The sequence below is a fragment of the Necator americanus genome, chromosome IV (assembly GCF_031761385.1).
Source record: "Necator americanus strain Aroian chromosome IV, whole genome shotgun sequence".
Classification (NCBI taxonomy): domain Eukaryota; kingdom Metazoa; phylum Nematoda; class Chromadorea; order Rhabditida; family Ancylostomatidae; genus Necator; species Necator americanus.
Window position 1 is genome coordinate 11,278,284 of NC_087374.1, and position 19,391 is coordinate 11,297,674.

A 19,391-nucleotide genomic window follows, 5' to 3' on the forward strand; every position below is an offset into this window, starting at 1 on the left:
GCAAACGGGCGATAACACTCTTCATATCACTAAGTGTTCATTTTCATACTACCATGTGTTCCACAGAGATTACAGACTTTGTTCAGAGTATCGCATAAAAGAGAGATCTTTGTTCATGATATCTATTTTTTTAATGTGTTACACCTCAATGGCACTTATTTGCATAAGTGTACAGGATCAGAGAGAAACTCTTAAAATATTTCTTCTGCATAAATGTTCAGTTCGATTGTGTTAATTGGACTCAATCGTAATCACATACAGTAAGCGTCGGTGAAGTCTTCTTTGGCAGCAAGACAGGTAAAATCTTCATTAGTCTTCATTAATGAGTCAAACTGGAGTGATCCCCCTTACTGATACTGCGAAATTTCTGATTTCTGTAAATAGCGATAGAAATTGTTGACTTCGAAAGAGGCTTTGTATTTATATAAGAGGATATATATATATATATATATATATATATATTATAAAAGGAATTTTCTTAGGGATGTTTTTGTTTGACGAAGACCATGTTAGCAGGCCCTGTAAAGTTCAATTATTTGTTAGATGTCGCAACTTCGATTTGTGCGTATTTTTTGTGGAGGTGAATTCCACCAGTCCAATTCGAGCATCCTTTATGATACGCGTTCAGAAACGTGGAGAAGTGCTAAGCGTTGATCGATCCTTTTTGGATCCGTTAATGCACTCGACTTCATTCCAGAATCGTATAGAGAAAAGAGCATCTATGCGATGTGCGATGCGATGCGATGCGACGAGCAAGAGCAACGTTTGCGCCCCACCCCACCTACGATTCTGCAAAAACCCATTGCACTGCAACAGAAGCCGTGCGAAACAGCGTTCCTGGTGGTTTGTTTACACTGATACAGGGAGAGATGGACGAAATAACCCTCTTCCCCACTATCTACGACCCTCTATAAGCATTACCCGGCTGAAACCCGTACCACCCAGATTCGTGGAGTGATGCCTTTAAAAATGTGAAGTCCAATCGAAAGTGTTATTCCCAAAACTTGAAAGATGCAGAAGAAAGAAGAGATACACTCTTTATTAACAATACTAGAGTTCATAGGTAAGAGGTTGACAGCAAATAAAGTAGGTTACATCATAAGACGTACAGTTTTTCGTTAGTGGTTAGGTTATGTACAAAAGTGGACACAAACTACATAAATAACAATAGCTATCAAAGCAGGTATTTTTAACACATGAGTGAAACCAACACAAAAGGCAGTGAATTAAATCTAGGTTATAAGAACCATCCGTAAGGTAAGAAACCAAAATTCTTCTGAAGAACAAAAATGAGCGAGAACTAGGAAGAATAAAGATTTTGCTATAACTGAGGCAAGGCACCATCACAAGTAGTGATAATGAGACGTACGAATAAAACAATAAATAGCAATGAAATCTTGGTCATAAAACTGCGATGATAGGACTCAACTCAAGGTGAATCAACACCTTCAGCTTTTTTGTGAGACCCTATTCCAACCAATCGGAACAACGCAAGGGTTAGTTCCAGGCCGAAGAAGCAGGCTGCATTAGCTGGGAAAGCTCGCAACATCACCGGCGTGAAACCCTAAAGTTGAATATTCTTGCAGAATCGGAGATAAATATTTGTAAACAAGCTTCATTATGAACACTGGCGCACAACACAGCAAACACCACTTCTTAGGAAAAAATTCCAAATCCATATCACGCGGCGTGTCTTAGGTAGATGAAGGGCAGAAGAAAGAAGGAGTGGGTGTAGGAAAAAACTATCCGTCTTTAGTATTGTCCGTCGCAACAGACGTGTCGCAGTCACTCGACTGAAAAACTCCGATACCTGCTGCTAGGCTGCCCACAGAGTCCACAACCGCGCGGCCACACGGTTCTGAACTCTGCGAGCAGCCTTATATACTTACTCTGGTCTTTATTTTAAAGGTGTATTCATCATTTCAGATCCATTCAGGACCACTGTGATCAATGACAGAACTAACCTTGAACAACGCTCGAGGCCCTTCTTCTCTCATAACCTCCTTGAAAACTCCTCGTATACCATCTGGATACTTGCCTTCTGGCGCTGTTTGCAGTCGCGATTTGAGGACATCAGCGGGGATACAAACGGACCTGGAAAAAATTTGCTGATTTCACAATGTCTCGCAAAAGCAGGATCCCACTACGAGAAAAACCTGGTAACGGACGAAACTTGGTAACTCCAGCTCATTTCGCACTGGAAAGCTGATTTCCAAAATCTCGGGAATTTCTGTTAGTTAGCAAGGAATAGCCATGTGTTGTTTAGACCTTTCTAAGCATTAGACAAGTACATCCTCCATAGATAAAGCATCTTTGATATTTTCGAAAGGATTTTTTACATTTCCTCTATGATTCCTCCCCGCTCATATCTACTTTATTGTTGTTGTAAATTTTCCTGAAATCGCTGAAGTGATCTCATCTATTCTCAAATACTGTACTTCATTTTCTCACATGGCCCCTGATACCTAACGTCTTTTAGATTTAGCATGTAGACATCAAGATAAATTTCTGTACCATGACTGAAAAGCGAAAGGAACTCATAAGCGCTTGAGTAGTCTTTTACTTGAACAAAAAGGAAGATTTTTATTGTAATGACTAGAAGCAACCACTCACTGAGCATTGTATAAGAAATGTTAAATCTTGAAGTACACGACGCTGATCGACCCCTGTGAGGATGCACCTAAGCGTTTGACTTCAATTCAGAATCGTTCAAGCTTTATGAACGAGCGTGCACCCTTCTAGAGACTTGAGGGGGTAAACCGATGTGCCAAGTCAATATTTACACCCAAGTCAAGGACAAGTCTGGTACCAATCTATCGGCTCCGCGTGGGTGAAGGGCTTCAAGATGGACAACGCGAGAAACAAAAGTAAGGCTAGATTTAGGAAGTGCTCTTACCAGTTAGCTATTCCTGCAAGACCACCAGCAAGTAACGTAGCGCCGGGAGACAAAGTTCGCTCTTTTCCTTCTCCGGAGAACTTCTTTTTCAGAAATTCGTAGACTGACAGATAAGCAGCACTAGCTGGTATGTCTAAATGAGAAGATGAAAAACTCTTTCTAAAACAGCTAGTAGTACATCCTCACCAACACTTACCTCTAAGAAGCGTAGCACCAGTTCCTCTGTAAATACTAGTGATTCCACCTTGCTTGTATAATTTCTTTACGACATCCAAGGGACCATTGTAGTGCACTCCTGAGGGAGCATGTCCACTCGATTGCACCTAAGATTATAGTGAATTTTAGGCTAAGTATCTACTAACACATAATAGAAACTACCTGTAGAAGACATTTTATACGTTCACCAGGAACCATCACGATAGTGGTGAACACACCAGCCAGGGCACCACTATTCATATTCTGGACAAATGTCATCTCCTGATCTGACGTTTAAAAAAATTACTTTTATGATTATCCATATTATGAAGAGATGGAAGCTTACCAACCAGGATCTGAAGTCTGAAGGTGTTTACCAACAGCACAACCAGCAAAGAATACGGCAAATAGCGGACTCACTCCCGCCAACGGAGCTGCCATTCCCTTAAATGAAGTGATCAGTTCCATAAAACAGTTAAAAGCAGTAAACGCTTGTTGAATTTGGCATTCTTTTCATGTCAATATAGGTGTTTATTCAAAAGTGAAGCAATATTTGAATGCAAGGAGTTTCTTAAGAACTAACGAAACAATGACTTGAAAAAGTGTGCACGTAGATCTGTTTATTGCCCCTCATAGCCAAGCTACATCCCTTCAGTGCTGTGCTCTGATACAAGGCGATGGAGTTAAAGTATGAAGTGCGCCGCGTTGATCAATCCCTTTCAGATGCGCCTGTGTGTTCAACAACAATTAAGAACCGGTTCATTAAAGTGTATCTGGCTTATATAATGAACTTTGGATGTCAACCGACGTATCATTTTTTAATAGTTTCAGACAAATCTAGTGCTAGTTTATCTATTCCGCTGCGACAAAAGATTTAGATGATTCCAGCGCAGTTTCGAACTATCGACCACGCATTCAACGGAGCCATCGAATTTTTCACGCTACACTCGCCTATGCAAACTCAGGTGATGTAACATAAAAAGGTGGTGGGCGTAATAAAAAAGTGCTTCCATAGCCGTATCGTAAGGTTTTTACATATTGGGAGTGTCTGGAAGAAAAATACTGTTAACCAACCTTGTAAAGAGCGAAGAAACCTTCCTTTGCAACAGTTCGTTTCACACAATCCAGGGCTCCAGTGTACATAGGTGCTTCTCCTGGTTTCGGCCTTGGCATTGTCTGAAGTCTTACCTGAAAGGAACAGTATCTTCATCGTAGATATAATTTTCAACAACTACACACTCTTCACGGACATTCGACATGAACCCCTAGTTCCCACGTGACTGCGATTTTTCGGTCGAGTGTTACTAAGTGAGAGCCGAGTTTATTTAGTTGATGCAGCATGTTTTCTCACCCCTTAGCTCCTATCGTATACATGAGTAGTGTTAAGTGAAGACAACGATAAAAACAAAGCACTTCCTTCATAATAGTAACACAATAAGTGGTTTCATTTACTCTGATCTTCAGGAGCTCGTTTTTGATGTTTTCTTCGTATTCGTATAAACCATATTTGGTTACTGGATCCAAGAATGCAAGCCATGACGTCATGGTCATCTCCAAATTGTCCTAACACCAAAATATACTACGATGCGACTTATCGCTTGGAGCCTTATCGTGGTTGACAAGAGAAAGTGATTCGTGTAGATGAGTGAGCAATAAGGAATATCACTAAATAAGAAAGAATAGACGCTATTGGAACATCCATGTTTCTGGAAACGTTAGCTACAAGAAATGCCTCAACAGTTCCTTAAATGTGCTCAAAAGGGCCTCGAGTGAAAGAAAATAAAATAAAGCAACGGCAGAAACCTTCAAATACTTGAAACTATTCCAGTACTGTACCACAGGATCAATAGGATAAGGTGAAAGCATAAAAAGGAATGCAGTGAAAGAACATCTAAGAACAAGCATCTGATCTAAGAGCATGTTTCTACAAAAAATATGAGTTACTCGAAACAAAGTACGAAGATCTCGATAATGAGAAAATTTCATCGTGCGATGATGTTCTTTCATTTGTTTCGGCTAGCTTCTCTATGCTTTAACTAATACGACACAAACCACATTCTTACTTCAGGTTTAACTCAAATCTTGAAATTTTTGTGAATCACTTCTTTTCGCCCTCGTAGCCTCGTGTAATCTTGAATTAGAGTTCATTTATTGTAATGAAGCATATGCCGCTTGCATAACAAAAACATTTTTTCGGTTACGTTATGTGTGCGATAGGGGAGGTCTGTTGCAAACTCTTTTCGAACTTTGATTGAACAATGTGTTGAGCAATTTTTTTTCATGTCTACAACTAGTATTACCGGTTTCCACAGCAAAGACAGTTTCCCGCCTTTACTAACTTTTCGTTTCCTTCTCACGACCTTCAGAAACATTCACGAGAAGAACTATAACAGCTCTTTCTTTCACTCTACAAGTTATAGGAATTTTTAAGTTATTATTAATTTCTGTGCACTTAATCTAGGATGACAATCTGTTTCTATAAGAACAAAGTGGTAAGAAATACGTTCGAACACTGTACAATAAAGCTACGTATAGATGTATATAATTAGTGGCGTAGTTCTGAATTAGAAACATATCTCAATGATATTTGTGAGGGAAAGTCCTTGAACTTCACCAAAATAGACCGCTTTTTTAATATACCAGCAAAAGAGTTCTTTAAGAGAAAGCGATACTTGTTTATGGAACTGCTCCCTATAAATCCGGCTTATAAACATGATATTTTGATTGCTGGAGAAGTCAGCATCGCACAATAAATGGCACATTAGAGAAAAATATAGCATATGCATATAAAATAAAGGTCAAGGTCATACCTTCACAGTGTCGAAAGGATGTCCAACGATCACAGTACATGATCCACCAACTCCACCCGCAATGAAATTTGTTATCACATCAGACATCTTGGTGAAAGTAACTGTAAGATCTAAATGTAAGAACTACTCATGAATATAGTAAAGTATGTAATGAAAGGAAAAGAGCTTCAATTTACTAGTACAAATGGACCTCACAATATTATGATATGTTTCAATTTGCCAACGCGACTAGCTAACTATACTACATTCAATTAGGAGTTTGTTTACGCGTGGACAAACAGAAGGAGAGTGGCGAATGAACGAGCGTCCAGTCCGCACACAGGTGACCCAACTACGTTGGACTTTGTACTCTTGCGATAGTGGAATGCGTATACGATCCCTACACCACAGACTACACTGTTCCAAGCGACCAACCGTGACCTGATAAAAACATCCGGAGACCTAGCGATCGCTACTTCCTTCCATACAAAAGCATAACTCGTTCAAAAGAATTCAGGAAATCGATTGGTAAACACCATCCTTCAATTGTTGAATGATCAATAACAAGAGGTGCACCGGCGGGAAATAATGGGAATTTTGGAAGTATTCATATACAAAGAAACTCAGTTTTTATCATTAAGAATCTCTCAGTTTTTCCTAAACAACGAATACCGACTCCTGCAAAATAAAAATTCGAATAATATGGATAAATAGAGCAAAACGACAGTCAATAAAACCAATAAAACACATGTATTCTTATCATATCTACATCGATAAGACGTGATACATGTGTACTAACAGATCTCCATGGCAAGAAAAAGCTAGACCTATTGCGCTGTTCTTGCAAACAACATCTGATGTTTTTATTGGTTTTCTAAACTCAGACCACGGAACAAAGTTTTTGTTTCTCCGGAACACCAGACCAAATGACGCATTTCGGTGAAACTGAAATGATCTCCTTACGGCTTGACAACAAATCTGTATCTATTTTGTAAATTTTGAAGAAACCGAATGTAACTCATCTTCTCTAAGCATTAAAAAAAGTCCCAAGAATTTTAGAAGAACGCGAAATGCATGGGCGGAATCAACCGTCACAACTTTCGTCCAAAGCACAAAAAGTGAGTGAAAGATATCGTCTACTAGATCAAAGAAGTGAAGATTAGTACCGACGAAGTCAAAGGAAATACGACTGCAGACAGATGACTTGGGGATCCTTTATAAACTTTCTCGATCAGTTTCCGTCAGAAATTATTGGATGCTTTCGGATTATCTCGATCTTCCACAAAGTTTGATCAAACTCCTTAATCCCTTACTTTCCAAAGGCGCAAGTAAAATGCAGAAGTAATGTTGTTTTACAGAGCAAATAGCGTCCGAACAGTAAACAAATGTGAGTGTAGATGAAAAAAGTATTTGCTAGGCTATGTGTAATCGTTTCATGAAAACAGCACAGTGCAAATAACATCGTTCAGAAGTGCAAAGTATGAGTAATAGCTATGATGGAAGAACAAATAGTATTTTCGACCCCATTCGACACAACAAATTTCTCTAACAAATTTTCAAAGCATATGGTAACATACCACTTAGAAACAGGGAACACTCATCTTAGCGTTACCCACCTCAGAATATAGGCTGAGTAGAAAATTTGAGTATTTTTAGCAAAGAGGGCCACTCCTTCCCAAGTAAGAAAAACCGCTATTTCTGGGACTAATTAAATTAATTAATTAATTAATTGAATTACAGGGTAAACGCAGAGTTCAGGTTGAACGTTACAGAAACGAGCGTGTCTCCGCTCATCTTCCTCTCATCGTCCTAAAAAACGACAAAAACGTGGAAACAGCTTTAGTCTCTACGAGAAACGTTAGAACCCGCCCTTTTGTACATGCTTCGGTCTCCTCTCAGCAGCCTCTCAGCAGCTTAAACAGGCTGAGGAGACCTCATTGGTTTTCGACCGCTCGCATGTGGATGCAGCGCGTACACAAGGAAGACGCATTGCAAATGCTCTCATAGGAAGGAACACCATCCTTCACGCTGTTTTTTTCTCACAGCAGCGATTAAAGGAAGATGAGGAAAGCCGCGCTAGTTTCCATAATCTACAACCCGAACTCCACGTTTCCGCTGTTGTTTCCGTACTACGTCTGCCTTTAATTAGGACCAGGAGTAGCGGAAATTGCCGTACATATTTTTTGGAATTAAGAATACAATCAGAGTTTGTCAATTTGAACCAGAATTACAATAAATATGGAGGTGTAGACATTGAGGAGAACCATTTAGATAACTTCAATGTATAAAATTAAAATGCTCGAGCTATCCGTTATTACCAGCGAACGGGGATTGGTGGTGAACTAGTTGGTGTAATGGCGATAGTCACCTCTCAGTGGTCGGGATTATTCTGTTTAATAAAAGACGGAACTTTAACCTAGGATTTACTACAGTACCGCATGAGAACAACACACATCTTAGAAACAATAAAGCTCACCGAGCAGAGAATAATTTCAAGCTCAAGCGTTCCATTGATAAGCTGCAAAAACTACACTTAGTTCGCTTAAACTGCTTCGAAAAGAATTAGCACAAAAGAAGAAACATGAGAAAGTTGTGTTTTCACACTCGACGGTATAGGGAACAGATGAAGAGGAATAGTTTATACCCGTTTCAACAGTTGCTCAGAAAATATCTTTCTTCCTCTTTTGCCTGTCACCAAGCTCCGAGCGGACCCGTTGTTGCTTTGCTTGCGTCTTCTCGATTGCGCGTTCAACGTCAGCAAGATTACTCTTAAGGCGATCCACAGTACGCTTGTCGTGTTTGTTTCTGGCGATTCCCTTAATATTTTAGATTTCATCGATGAGAAGAAGATTCGTATTTGTTTGAGCAATCTTACTTCTAGTAACTTCTTCTCTTTGCTTCGCAACTGTTTGAGCTCCGACTCAAGATCAAGACCTTGCACACCGAGCGACCTTAAATTCACAACCACAGTCCACCATGACGTGAGGAAACAACCGAGTTTGAAACAACACAGCTTGCGTCAGTACATAAATTTCTGTTCCAAAGCCATTACGGAGTGCACACAAACACAGCCAGTACAGTGAAGGTTGTAGCCTTTGTTTTACCCAAGTTTCTCCCTCTTCAGTGAATATTATGTTCTGCATATTGTCGCCGAGGTCTACTTTCTAACACACTGCACTTCTGAAGAAGTCTTCAAAAAAAAAGCTTCCTGGTAGGTGGGACGGAATGGTGGAGTTTACAGTAGATCACCTAGCCTGCCCACATTCTCCGCTTCGTATCAAAACAGTGATGATTCCATGTTCATGACATATGTTTTTATTAGCACAACCAACTGGTCTACTGAAAACTCTCACTTCACATGAAAACTACATTCGTATTACAGAGAGGTAAATAATGTTAGTGTTTTCAAAGGTTGTTTTTAACTTGGAAGGATAGAGAAAAACAGCGGAATTGTCGGAGTTAAGCACATCCACCCCCACCCCACTGTTCAACTCCACTTCCTCCTGTGGCATGAAAGATCCAGTAAACTGGTGTGAAAGTTTCAAAGACCATATTCGAATAGAGTGCGTAAACTGTACAAGTTCAAAAACAGTCACGACGATGTGTTACAGTATAAAGAAGTCATTGCCATCATAACTGGTAACTCTTCGAATCTAACTGCGAACAGAAGTGGGCATTTGAGGAACTTTTTGCGTGAGGCTGGAAGGTGTATTGATTCGAAAGTAATAAAATGACATTGATAGGAGGTTCACTTTGTCATGGTATTCACAACGTTGTATACAAATACATCCAATAAATACATCCAAAGGTCCGCCTTGATGGCAGAGGCACATAGGATAGCAAGTGAGGGTAGCACCGGATTCGATCGAAAATGTTCAATCGTGTCTTACTCAGCCGTTATTCCAGTAGCGGTACCGTGACTGGATTACCGACTCAAAATCCCTCAGCAGGTATCGCAATTATAAAACTGTATTCGTAATATTTGTTACATATTGATAACACCAAAAGGGGGATACACTAAACAGGCAGGCCAGCCGCAGTCAGAAATTTCGAGGATACCTCTAGTCCCGCACCTAAAAAAATGGGTGTCACAAATTACGGCGATTTAATACTAATCAAGACAAGAAGGGACGACAGAACCTTGAGAGATAGATCGGATGTGGCGATTTGTATAAAATACGATCACGGTGTGATTACGGTAAAATTAACAAGAGAACGCGACTGTGAGACAACGAAATAATGAAATATTTTAGGAAATCTACTAAATATTTGTTTCGAATAAAGCGTTGGTAAAATCAAGAAAAACTTACCAATAACAGCAAGATGGCGGGTATTTCTGTGCAGTGAAGTTTCAGCGAAAATCAGGTATAACCAACGGTGTTACATTGGCTATCGTAAACAAAACATAGAATATTAATTTAAAATATTTGATCAGATTCTAGTCCCTCCAACAGCAATAGCAAACAGCAAGACATTGTCCTAAATCGGCACGGGAATACCAATTATAGAGAATTCCTCAGAAACAAAGTGTTTGAACAGGACATTTTCTACCTGGTCTGCGAGTGCATCGCAGAAAGAATTTTTTGTGCATTGGGGATGTCGATTCAAAGAACAACGGTTTTCAATTTAGATCATCTTGATACGTGGATATTAGAACTACGGGGATTTGGAAATCTCTCCTATTGTTACAGGCATATTTTTGCTTTATATAATAGAAAATCAAACTCACAGTGTATCGAAGACTGGTGTGGGAATCCTAATAATTTCTGGCTGAATAGAAAAGAAAGCGGCAATAACCAATGTAAATCCTCGAAAGAACATCTATGATGAAGCAGAATGCGCTGGGCATGATCGTGGGCGCAAGAAAAATTTAAACAATAAATAGCTTCTACATGTCAACTCAGCTAAGGCGTCTACAGCAGTTTCGGTCAAAGAGGACCAAAATTGAAGAACATAGAAAACGAAACTGAAAAGCCACCTTGAGCTACTTTTAGCGAGCATGCGACGTTCTTCCTTTAATTCCTCCTGTTCCGACTTAGTAGGTGGCTGTTCAAGTTTTTTGTTAAGAAAAGTGAAAATGTCAAGATCTATCGAATTATGTGTATGCTTCATTCCTTCGCGGACTCGCGTTTTCACCTAAAATCCAAATCTCCCTTCGCTTAAAAATATTGGTGGATCTACGAAAGTAATAACAGCCACTTGCTTTTTGGATGCCGTCCACAACCTTCACTTTCGCATTCATGCAAGCATCAACAGAGCTATCTGCAATAAAAACAGAATGTGGGGACAAAAAGAATGTTTTCTTGAGAAAAAAAGCTGGGCTTACTTTTAGGACAAATCTTTGCCTGAATTGCGTGGACGATGCCGTCGCTATTTTTACCGAGTCCCTGAAAAAATAAAACTGCCTTGGATAATTTGCATGTAAAAACATCTAAATATTCTGCATAAAAAACTACCTCGCCTAACTTGTAGCCCATTTTCTGCATAAGTTTTAAGCCGAATCCACCACCATGCCAATTACCTAGGTCCCCCACTGCTACGTTCCCGCACCTGTCCTCTTTTTGCTCCTTCCAAGAGTCGTTGCCAATACTGGGACTTGAAGCTGTGACTCCGTCGAAATTTGGTGTATATGGATCATCAACCATTTCTAGGCAGTGATCATACTTCATAACCGGATAAGATGTGCAAAAAAAGCAGAGCAACAAACCGATCATTGAGATAACATGAGGAATTCGCTCAAAACATAAAGTAATAGTACCTTCAACTTCGCCGTCGAGAGGAACTATCTGATCCAACTTGGAGGACACTTCGCTATTGCTTTTGAGGATCTTCACGGCAACTTCGTCGTTGTCAACAGACACGAGACGACCTACTTCCCACAGTGGAGGAGTGGTGTTAACCGACACCAGAACAAGGCTTCCGACAACCAGTGAACTGAAAAATTTCTTCTAACATATCGTTGACAGTAATGACTCTTTCGCCACTGGAATGGATATTGTATATTTCATACAGGAACTACATCAAGCGTCTAATTGCAGTGATTTGACGGGTTAGCGTTTATTTAAAAAGACAATACTAACAATAAAGGCAAGACAATACTAGTTCTACTTCAAAATCAAACTCTGGGCTCCAATCTCATCTCAAACCTTTGGAACACCTAGCTCATGTTTTCACCCTCTCCCTACTGATATACAAAGTGAAATTTAAGTAATAGCTCTGGTGCTAACAAAAGCAACTAACTCGAAATCGGGATCCTTGTACTCGTTTAAGTCTGCCATCTCCACTACCTCTCCATGACTGAACTTGCATTTTTCATCGAAACGGCAGGTGCCAGAAAGAAAATGAGAACAGGGTCGCATAGCATGCAGCATAGGATGGCTATACAAAACTTTGGCCTGGAATAGGAAGTTCTAAGGATTTTGAAACGATGCAGAGAACCATCCGACTTATGTTACGGAAAAATCTGTATTTCATTGGTCAAATACCTGCAAGCTTTTGTTTATTCCTGTGAGATCTAACGGCAAAACTTCCAATATAATGGCAGCATGGTGAGAAACAGGAAGGTTTGTCTTAGGATAGGGCGCCATACAACGCATTCCGATGAAATCATCTGAAAAAAAAAACATAGGAGAAGATGATCGAAAAAAAATTACATCAACAAAATACCGTAGCAGTTGAAAGATTGACAACCTGTAGCAAAATCATTTACAACCGAGGAGGATTCCACAAGCGCTGAGCCTGCCGTTTGTTGGGCATCTTCTTGCACACTGTTCTCCTCGGCCTACAAACCATGGTTTAGGCATAAGACCTTTTAAAACAGGAAAAAATCAGCTATAGATACCTGCTCTTCAAGAAGCTGCACAAGTTCCAGCAAGTCAGATCGCATTTCAAGTAGAGGTGCTCGTTCTTCATCTCCTGCAGTTGCTAATAACTGTTCATCAATCAGCGCAATCTAAATTAAGAGTAACATATTTTGCTGGAAATTGACTCGGAGATGAAGTTAAAAAACCAACAGGATAAATGCCCATAATACACTAGGGATTATTTCCTCATTCATGGATCATTCGCCATTCACTTTATCAGAGGAATCATATCCATGTGGTCTACTTTCACCTTCAAACCCTTTTTATATCGCATATAATAAGTATGATCAAAAATCGAACGAGTATGCAGTATTTTAAACTGCGAAATGGAGGTGAACACAGAAAGGTGCGCATAAGGCGACAAACACAAAAAAAGCTGTGCCTGCTGAACATATAAATCTACCCTAATCAACACGTTTACTTGTATGAAATGAAACATTTTGTCCCTGTAGCCCCTATTTGCAAACAAGCCGGGTACAGCGATTGATGATCCGGATTTTTCTTTGAAAATAATGAGGCATAGTTCTGGTGAAAATTGGATGTGATGTGAACAACAAGTTTTCCGCTCAACACAAATCTGAAATCTTCCACAGGATTTGTTCAAACTGGTCCACTTTCGTTTACATGCGATTCTTTCTCTCATTACAACATCACTCAGGCAGACTGCAGAAAGCAACTATATCCTGAAATCCTATTCTTCATGCTCAGGCTATACAAGGAAGCAAAAATAAACTAAACAGTAACTACGCTATGCTTTCAACCTTGTTGCATCGAAATACTTCAGAGCAACTTTTCGATTAAATTTATTTTCTTAGAAATGTCTCAAAACCACAGTTTATTTTTGGAATTCCTCCTACAATATAAAAATCTACATTTTACCTGATCCAAATATGCTTGAATTTCACTTGAGATCATTGAAGTTTCACTGTAAGTTTTGCATTGTTTTGTTTTCAAGTATCAACGATAGCTTAAGGACAGGTAGCACTCTTGTGTAGTCAGGACCGTGCAAAATAAATCAGCAAAATTAGTGATGACACTTTATCTAGGTACAAGGACTAGTCATAGCTACATCATATGTACATCAATGCCATTTTCAACAAATAATGAACGCTATTCGTCTCACTCTAAGTGTGGATCGGAACCGAGATTACAGATGTAAACAGTAAAATCACAGTAAATTCCAACAGCGACGACACATATTCTGAACTACAACAGGCGAGGAAGAAATACACAGTACCTCTCGAACACGGAACTATTACATTTTTTAACACTATTCTTAGCATATTGGGACCTGACTATATAGTTTTGCTCATTCTAATATCTTGTGTGAAACATTCAGCAACACGATAAACGAACGCCACATATCTTTAAAGCAAATCATATTAAATCACGACAACAGCAGAGTAAACATCAGAGGGGAAAGTAACTAAACCAGCGAATAAGTAGGTACAAGATTTTCATTTGGGAAAGAACGTATTACGCCTTAGCGAAAGCAGAGACTGTGAGTTATCTTATTTAGCAAACAACGTCTCTAATAGCAATTTCCTGCGTACATGTGTAGGTACTTTTAGAGATCTATGATTTTTGAAACTGGATCTGTTCGTCAAGATTGTTGTAACAGTCCAGATTGAATCAACTCATTTTTTAATGAATTGAACACTGCAATTTGGTCTTCCGGTTGAAGCCATAATATTTGTGTGACGAGTTTTGCAGGATTCGGCACTCTGAAGTAGAAATGACTGGGTGAATATTAACCAGACATATGAAGGAAACAACAGCAAAGTGAACCAGCGCAAAAGACTGATACATGAATAAAGGACGAAACGTAGACTAACCTGATGAATGTGTGAATGTAAACACTAACGAACGTTCCCATTAGCAGTTGGCAGTCAAACCGATCCATTAAACCTCCATGTCCGGGAATAACGTCTCCAAAGTCCTTTAAAAATATTTTCGGGCTTTTCATATCAAGGAAGAACAAGATTGCAGAATTCACTGAAAACTTGTTGAAGTTATAAGAAACGAAGGCGAAAAGTACCTTAATTTTGAAAGCACGCTTAAATCCACTGGCAAAGAAGCCGCCAAATGGTCCAAGCAAACTAGCGAATAACGCCATGACAATCGCATGGCCAACAAAAGGGAAAATATACAAATGAGGGTCACGCCTGCAATTGCAAAAAAAAGTTGGAAAGGACAGGATAGAAACACACAAAGTATCTCACTTCAACACTGTGAGGATCCACGACAAAGGGCGAGGCACCGTGTACTGTTGCAATTGGAACGAAGGAGGTATCGTGCAGTTTGTGTTGTCAATGTAGTAATCTTCCACTGGACAGACGAAAAATGGCCGGTTATAGAGAGAGTAGGAGAGCTAAAATAATGCTATTGCGATGTTCCTTTTCACAACATGTTTCACATTCTACTGAGGTCAGGCGGAAAGTGTGAAGAGTCAGAAGCATTTGATGCGAAAAGACACGGAGAAGATGGACTACCAGCACACCTTTGATAGTTAGCTTTTTTACTTATCAACAATCAACAAAAAACAAGATTTGTATTCACGAAACAATCCGCTCACGTATTATGACACAGAGAACTGAAAAAAAGGCTGGAGTAAAAAGAGTAAGAAATCGAAAATAAAGGAGCACTAACCAGCACTCCAAAGAAGACAGTACTTATAGCTCCACCAATGAATCCTTCCCATGTTTTCTTTGGAGATAACTTGATCAAAGGTGTGCGACCAAAGAAGAAGCCAAACATGTACGACATTACATCACAACAAATGATCATCGCGACAGGAACGAGGAACCTGAACAGTTGAAGATTATCACTACACAGTAATATGATTGAAAACCTGCAGTCCTCCATCTCATGATTCTGGAGAAAAGCATCTTGTCCTTGACATTTTCGCAGGATCTATATGAACGCTCCCTATAATCAACAGTAGCAAATTTCGTTGCGTTCTGCTTTTTTTTCACGATTCAAGGAATAAACAACACATGAGAAGAAATTTTCGTCCCAAAACATGAATGTTGAGAGGGTAAAAATGCTCATACTCACATAGTTACTACAGAAACTTCATATTTGAAACACTCGCAATAACTTAAAGGCCCCCACATATCTGGTGTGGTATGGATTTCGGTTGAAATATACCTATATCGGGTCGTAGATCATGAATAAGGGGTGGTTCCGCTCATCTCTTTCTGCATCACTGTAAACAGAAAAGCTAACAGGCTTCAGAATGCGGTCCCTTGCGACGTCCTCTACTCCAAAGCCCCACCCTTGCCCCCCGTTCCCGCCTGTAATTGGGCGAATCGGTGGAATGAATTGCCTATCGAGGCGTCCGAATGGATTTTCATTTTAAAATCCATACCACGCCAGATTCGTAGGGTGATGCCTTTAAGCTGCGCGGTTTATAAATATAAGAAAGCATAGGCTAACACAGAAAAAGACCATCGATCTGAAACGTTGCTATTAAGGGTTGCAAACAATCTGAGGCTGACTTAAGCGAAGGCCATAAAATACTTATTTGAACATTGAGATCGCTAAAAAACAGACGAAAAGGATATACCATATGGTGCCCTGGAAGATATTCTGAATTATGAAGAACGATTGGCACACGATCAACAAAAGCGTTATGTGAGTCCATGCGAACTGAAAAAGAATGATTGAATGTAAAAAGGGAATACCTCCAACTACAGAAAGAAGCAGAAGCGCTCACCAATGAGAACTGTCGCATGTAGTATCCTTTCTTCAGTGATAGCACAAACCAAACGAAACCCAAGCAATATAGGCCAAAACTGATCAATCGATGGTAGGAATTAAGAAATTGCAAGAAGTTCTAAAAATTAACTCTTAACTAGAAGCAATGACGTTTTAAAACAATTACTCACATCTTTCCTCAATAAAATCGCCCAGTAGTCTATGAGACTTTCTCCAAAGAAAAAATAATTACTTGTAAGAAGGAAATACCTTAATGATAATCATATAGTATAGGAAAAGACGGAGCTGACGAACGCACAAATCACTTCAATACCACAGAAATACAAAAAAAACCTTTGGTGACTGGATGGCAAGATCTTTCACATTCATAATTTAAGCATCAATTCCAAATAAAAATATGTTCATTAAAAATGTTTTACCTAGACGGCTAAAAGCGTTGCACCTAGATAAAGGTAGCAATGTTCTGTAGTTAACTGCATCTCAATTCAGCAGCTAACTATAGTGCTCATATTAGAACGTGAATAAAAACATCCAGTGAGTAGTATTTAATACAGTAGCTAATCTTAGTGCCACTGACAATGAAAAAAGCACTGTACAGGCAACCGCTGGGTACCACTGAACCGAGTAGCAACTACTTCCATAGTTGTTCTGCTTATAAACACACTTATAAGTAAAGGATAGAACATTTAAAGGGATACTTCTGCGTTGTAGCAAATCTAATCTACTGAAAACAAGCTCAATACTCTACTCAGCAGTTTGAAAAACGCAAGTAGAAAATAAGATGGATATCATCAAATGTGAGGAGGACATTTCAAAAACTAAGCTTCAGATTTAAAAGCTTACCACGAAAGCAGGCGAAACCATGGAAAATCGTACATTCTGTAGACAGCCAAGCCGATACTTATAATCTCATGGAAGCATTTGAACTGGATCGCAAAGACCTGGAAAAGAGCACACAGAGTATTTATGAAAAGAGCATCTAGAGAATAGGTTTTAGAAAAGTTACCAGCGCCATCAACCATGTTGGTCCTCTGCTCACTATGAAACAAAACATTGATACCATTATTATGGTGAACACACCCCGAACCACCCAATTTCGCCACCTGCAACGGCTTTCACTGTTTTCGTAAACGAAAAGAAAAGGGAAGTAAGAAACACCTTGATGGCAGTGGTGCTAGAACTGAGTCTACTAGTTCACCCATACTGCCAGTGTCCTGCGGAATGATCTTCGTCAATCTGGAGATTCTGGAAAAAGAAGTCGTACAATGTGCATGATACTTAAAAAAAAACATTGCTAACACAACGGAAGCATTTTGAAGTAGTAGGCCAAGCATACGGAAAATTTGAAACCACCGGCCATTGAATAAAACAAGGACTAATATTGCTCACACCTTCATGCTGTCAAATGATAAAATTTCAGTCGGAAAGGAATATAAATTACGTGCGACTAATGCGAGGATGTTCTTCACAAAATCTAAGCCTACTCTGTAAACCCGACTGAAAATTATTGCAGGTCAACAAGAAGGAATATGAGTCTAAGAGTTACACCACCACCACAACAACACATCAGCAACTAACGAATCGCGCTGAGCAGATTCCCTCGCAGCTGCATCGCTGAAAAAAGAAATGAAGCTAAAACAAGTATTAGAAAAAAAACTGAAGTACAGAGTGCTTCAAAACATAATTAAGAAAAATACGTACTATCTAGAAAATATTGGATGCTTTGATTCTGTTGTGAAACTCATATGGATAGTAGTTTGCTTGCCAACAAACTAACATCCATATGGTTTTTGTATTATTTTAAATATTTGTGTTCTCAGACAATAACACAACTTTCCGACACTGTAACTATTTTCTCATAAATTTGAGTGCATGTGCTGTAAGAACTCAACGTGCGAGTTTTCATTTTACTGAAGTCTTCTTGCGGAAGGGATGAAGTGCTATTCACAATCATCATCTGTTTTAGGTGTAACTTCATTTTTCTCAATTTCATGCAGTTATAATTCAGCACATCTGCAAAAAAGTACTGTTATTAGAAAAAAATTACTTCCGTACTCAGCGTTTTGATGCATAATACCACTTAAGCAAAGTCGAGAACTGATTTTAGAAGGGAAAGGTAAACTTAGTGCTACTGGGCAAAATAATTGCCATGTTCACTGAAAGAAATTCCAGACTCTAAAGGAATCTTTTTCCTCGAGTTTGTTGTCAGTTAGCGAGAACGCTGAGGAAAGGGTTAACAAGACAAAGTCTTTGCAGTTTCAGACGTCTGCATTACTTGGGTATCAGTTGGAAACATAAAACTGTAATACCGAGCTAAAATATCTAGGAGGAAAACAATGCGAAGAGAAAAACCCATAGATGCTCCAGCGAAGAAATGCTGTGATGTATCTTGCATACGAAAACCCAGCATTAAATCCAACTAGGATCTTCAAAAAAGTGAACTTGAAGAAAAAAGAATGGCTGTTTCAATGAAGTGATAAAGAAAGAACCTTTCTTCATCGTGCACAACACCGTCCATATCACTCTCGTCGCTTGTTGGTCGTACATCCTCCGAAGCTTCATGATGCCTTCGATGTCGAACTGATTCTGCGCTCGGGGATTCTGTCATTAGCCTAAACAAGGATTTCTCCTAAGAATGACTTTTATAGAAGAAATACGTGAGAGTGAAGTTTATGACGAAAAGTTGTCGAAGGAAACATGCGAAATGCTGCACAAAATCTGATAAAGAAAAAGGTCAAGGCGGTGTGACCCAGGCAAGATACGACGTGCAAATAACAGTACATCTCGTCTCAAGAGCAAATATGATTCAAACAAGAGTATGTGCGTGAAGGAAAGAATGTCAGAGTTGTGAAGACAACTGCGAACATAGTGGTTCTGTAAGACTACTAAAAACTAAGGATAATAGGACTTCAGCTAAAGAAAAAAGCC

At 39.3% G+C, this 19,391-nt stretch overlaps 2 protein-coding genes across 4 annotated transcripts; both read right to left on the minus strand.

Annotated features, from left to right (window-relative positions):
• Positions 1–1,429: 1,429 nt before the first annotated feature.
• On the minus strand, positions 1,430–13,658 carry RB195_000942 (uncharacterized protein; the record flags this gene model as incomplete). 3 transcript variants are annotated; one of them, XM_064197508.1, is made up of 21 exons in its annotated part: positions 1,430–1,564; positions 1,965–2,094; positions 2,897–3,029; positions 3,093–3,219; positions 3,275–3,378; positions 3,442–3,535; positions 4,166–4,279; positions 5,902–6,002; positions 8,525–8,539; positions 8,576–8,696; positions 8,756–8,831; positions 10,859–11,016; positions 11,084–11,142; positions 11,207–11,267; positions 11,337–11,527; positions 11,639–11,814; positions 12,121–12,275; positions 12,366–12,490; positions 12,571–12,661; positions 12,722–12,832; positions 13,623–13,658. In XM_064197508.1, 21 exons carry the CDS (start codon positions 13,656–13,658, stop codon positions 1,430–1,432), a joined length of 2,313 nt encoding a protein of 770 aa, XP_064053387.1. The 3 variants fall into 3 exon arrangements, with proteins under 3 accessions (XP_064053387.1, XP_064053388.1, XP_064053389.1); XM_064197507.1 differs by lacking the exons at positions 1,430–1,564; positions 1,965–2,094; positions 2,897–3,029; ... (4 more) ...; positions 5,902–6,002; positions 8,525–8,539 and having other exon boundaries at positions 8,541–8,696; XM_064197506.1 differs by lacking the exons at positions 8,525–8,539; positions 8,576–8,696; positions 8,756–8,831; ... (8 more) ...; positions 12,722–12,832; positions 13,623–13,658 and adding an exon at positions 6,316–6,334.
• Positions 13,659–14,346: 688 nt separating this feature from the next.
• RB195_000943 (uncharacterized protein) lies at positions 14,347–19,071 on the minus strand (the record flags this gene model as incomplete). The annotated part of the gene is made up of 12 exons (XM_013436751.2): positions 14,347–14,467; positions 14,579–14,682; positions 14,782–14,908; positions 14,966–15,114; positions 15,393–15,549; positions 16,312–16,394; positions 16,462–16,581; positions 16,634–16,712; positions 17,307–17,404; positions 17,470–17,566; positions 17,622–17,708; positions 18,953–19,071. 12 exons carry the CDS (start codon positions 19,069–19,071, stop codon positions 14,347–14,349), a joined length of 1,341 nt encoding a protein of 446 aa, XP_013292205.1.
• Between the last annotated feature and the right edge of the window lie 320 nt (positions 19,072–19,391).